Source organism: Olea europaea, unplaced genomic scaffold (genome assembly GCF_002742605.1).
Source record: "Olea europaea var. sylvestris unplaced genomic scaffold, O_europaea_v1 scaffold1801, whole genome shotgun sequence".
Classification (NCBI taxonomy): Eukaryota; Viridiplantae; Streptophyta; class Magnoliopsida; order Lamiales; family Oleaceae; genus Olea; species Olea europaea.
The window spans coordinates 129,786-133,643 of NW_019235754.1; the positions used below are offsets into that span (position 1 = coordinate 129,786).

Below are 3,858 nucleotides of genomic sequence, written 5' to 3' on the forward strand. Positions count from 1 at the left end.
TTGCACATATATTTTCTGAGGTAGTTCGTAAGTCCTTACTTATTGGAGCGGCTTATATTCTCAAGGCAATTCGTAAGTTCTCGCTTATTTGGAATCAATGCATATTATTTGAAGCAATTTGTGCTTCCTCACTTATTGGAGACGCTTATATTTTTTAGGCAATTTGTAAAACCTCATCTACTTGACTACTTATATTTCGAAACCCAACCCACGTATGAATGTACGTCTTAAACTTGGAAGTCTATTGTTGCACCTATAAATTGCGTGGTATAAACACGTCGGAAGGGTCCCATACATATTGACGTGGCATGAACTATTCAATTGGATTGGCCTATTTAATCAAGCAACATCATATTGGGCTTGGAGCTTAGCCCATTATGCCTCAGTCCATTTATTTCATCATATATTTAAGTTCACTTCACAATAAGATATATTATTCTAATCCTAGTCAAACCTCCTTTCCCATCTCTTGCACTCATTTTCTTTCGTCTGACCGTTGACTTGACGGTCAAAGTGCAAATGATCATTGGACATTCTTCTTTATCGGTGGTTTTGCCTCCTAACATGGTGCTTTAGTGTGGAGGTCACACTTACGTGAAAGATATGTGGTCGGGATTCTATTGGCACATTTTTTTAGGTCAACACCATACCCACTACAAAAACACATCGTCAACTTGTGTACCAAATTTTCACAACTATAGTAATTGACTCGATTGTTATGCTTGAAGTGGCTACCTGCCAACTTCTTATTGCCCAAACTCATTAAATCACCTCCAATGCAACAATGTGCATTGTTGCATACGTGGCACGAAAAATGGGATTGAAGATTAGAGTATCTTCATTGGGAATGTAAACTGCATTAATTATGAAGTCATATGTAAAAAAATTTAGTAGACATGTCTTTCACTTGTCTGATAGACATCTTGCATTTAATTTTTGGAAAAAGATACTTGGACAGGCCACGTAGGTCCTGTCTGTCAAGCATTTCTCTTAATTTTTTATAATTTATTTTTAGTGGAAGATGGATGGTGTGGTAGATAGCAGCAAACTTTTTTCTTGCCGTACAAACATTTTAAGGTGATGTTGCACAATTGTTGGTGAAGTTCGCATTATGATCACAGTCACCATGTCCCTTTTTTACATATTTTTTGATGAATTCTTTATTAATGTTTGTTCATCAGAATTGCGAACCAAATTTAAATGTCAAAAATTATGGTTCGGATGTTTAAAACAAGATTCAATTTTTTTTTTCTTTTTTTTAAATGAGGTTTCGAAATACCCAACCCCACCCCTTAAAAAAAAATAATAATAATAAAAAAATAAAAAAAATAGAAGGACCAAAAGAACATGAGATATTGGTTGAAAGCTAAAGAAAAGTAAACATGAAAAAACTCATAAAATCCACTTAGCTTACTCGTACAATGGAACCAAAATAACATGCAATTTTGACCAATTTTAAGAAACAGTAAAAGACAATAAGTCCTTGTCTAAGTGCCATTTTTTGGTCAAAATACATTTTTGAAATTGTGTTTTGTTGGAAAATGTGTGGTTAAAAATAAGAAAAATTTGGGTTTATGTGTAATATTATTTTATGAAAGAATGTGTGGTCGGAAATGAATTTGAGAAAAAATGAGATCCAAACATAGAAATCATATCAACAAATCATACTCACCTACCCATGGCTTTCACTTTCTAAACTCACTAATTTTGATACTCAAATAGTAGCAAGAAGGGAAATAGCTATTTGAGAGAGAGATAATTGAACTGGATGCCTTCTTCAAATAATGGGATATTTATAGATCTATGTCCTAGTTTTTGGGTAATTTGGTCATCTTCGAGGCATGACAAATGGCGGTTTCTCATTGGCTTCTTAATAATTGATTTCATTACAAATATCTTACTTTACGATGTGTTGACGGCCTTTAACAAGTCTAGATGAAGGGCATCTCATTATGTGAACCCTTCATGCTTTCTTTCCCTTGACATATGGTTACATACTTTGCAAGGAATGCAGTTTGGTTTGCGGAGCAGATTTTTGGAGTTAACTTATGAAGTGAGAAAATAAATAAATAAATGAATAAATAAATAAATAATAATAATAACTCTTCTTCATCTTTTAAAAACTTCAAGATTAGGTTGCCACATACAATAGACCATTTTAGTGTTACATATAAAGTTGGACACCAACATAGCTAACCTTTTCCACTAGTCTTGGAATCTAAAGCCTACGTCTGCCAAGTGCCAACCCTTTAAAAATCAACAAGCTATCTCAAGTTAATAGAGTAGGAGAAGTTGGTAAACCAAATACCCCACGCCCCTAACTACCCCGCCGCCCGAACCCCATATAAAGCAAACCCATAATAGATCTGTCCATTAAGCAGCAACTTTTCTCCATCCACAGACATTTTTCCTACAACAATTCATTTCATACTTACTGTATCCAATGGCAGCGCAAAAAGTTGCAATGGGCATAAGCTTGATTCTTGTAGCCGCCAAGTTTTTGGGTGGCATCGATGGCCAGTCAAGCGATTGCACGAATTCGATTGTTAGTATGTCGCCATGCCTAAATTACATCACAGGGAACTCATCGAGTCCGTCCCCAGGATGCTGCACACAGCTCGGGACCATAGTCCGATCACAGCCCGAATGTTTGTGTCAAGTACTTAATGGTGGTGGCTCCTCACTTGGCCTTGACATAAACCAGACACAGGCTATAGCACTGCCTAAAGCCTGTAATGTCCAAACTCCACCTGTCAGCAAATGCAATGGTAATCATCCTCATCAGACCTTTCCTCTTTCATTCTTTTTTATTCTCGTTCTGTTTATAAATGCCCTCGTAATTAGGGATTAAGGCTTAATTCTTGACTATAATTTTATCGTTTATGCAACTGGTACGCCATCAGGATCTCCCAGTACACCAAATTCTCCAAACGCTAATCCTTCTGGTACATGATTTAGTCTGTAATAATTTAATTATATTCTTCATTTAAACATTTTGATAATCATATTTATTACTTTGTACAATGCTACAGATGGCGGATCAGAAAATGTGCCATCAACCGGAAATAATTCTTCAGATGCAACTTCCTCCATATTGGCTGCTCCACCGCTGTTTTTTCTTCTGTTTGTTGCATCCTGTATTTCAACCTTATCCTTGCCCTAATTTCCTCCAAAAGTCAGCCAGTTTTTCAGTATTTCTTAATACATACAAATATTATGTAGAATTTTCCATTCTTATATATTGAGGGAATATTGGGCTGGTGGATTTGTTGGAATGCGGAACAAGAATTACTCGGAAAATTGAAATTTTCTTTAGTTCAAGAATTCAATGTTCATATGTATGTTATAACCAAGAATAAAGAATTTGAATTTACGAAATTTGATAGTCAATTCTTGATCCAGATCTGAATTATGAACATTCAACTTTTTAGATCACAAGCTTCCAACTTTTAACTTAAAATTGATGATTCCAACCTTCAAGAACTATATATGGCACTCTCCAAAGCCAAGGGCTAAAACACGTGTGTACATTCTTTTAACTAAATCAAAAAGTCAAATTTTAAAATAGACGTAACAAGAGAAAATAAAAACAAAAAATAAAAAATAAAAATTCTAATTTTCTTTCTATTAAAAATGTGTCGTGCCTTCTTTTCATGTCAAAATTCAGCCCCCAAAGGCCTGTATATACAAGAGAAAAATCAATCTCCAAGTCCAAGTCAAATTAGGTCTCAAAAAGCCAAAATCGAAGAGTGGTAGTGGAAGAGATGATCATCGCTCCAAAATCGTCCCAAAATTTCCAAAATCACATAGAGAATTAAAGTTTTTGTTTGTTAAAATTGGAATTATGTTCTTATCCCC

General features: G+C 34.9%; 1 protein-coding gene across 1 annotated transcript; it reads left to right on the plus strand.

Moving 5' to 3' along the window:
- Nucleotides 1–2,381: 2,381 nt before the first annotated feature.
- Nucleotides 2,382–3,315, plus strand: LOC111378326 (non-specific lipid-transfer protein-like protein At2g13820). Its single transcript, XM_023001504.1, has 3 exons — nucleotides 2,382–2,768; nucleotides 2,904–2,945; nucleotides 3,033–3,315. Exons 1-3 carry the CDS (start codon nucleotides 2,444–2,446, stop codon nucleotides 3,161–3,163), a joined length of 498 nt encoding a protein of 165 aa, XP_022857272.1. The 5' UTR covers nucleotides 2,382–2,443; the 3' UTR covers nucleotides 3,164–3,315.
- Nucleotides 3,316–3,858: the final 543 nt, after the last annotated feature.

Coding starts and splice junctions, on each gene's coding strand:
- LOC111378326 (XM_023001504.1), top strand. CDS start 2,444: ATGGCAGCGCAAAAAGTTGCAATGGGCATAAGCTTGATTCTTGTAGCC. Junction 2,769..2,903: donor ACCTGTCAGCAAATGCAATG/GTAATCATCCTC, acceptor GTACGCCATCAG/GATCTCCCAGTACACCAAAT. Junction 2,946..3,032: donor TCCAAACGCTAATCCTTCTG/GTACATGATTTA, acceptor ACAATGCTACAG/ATGGCGGATCAGAAAATGTG.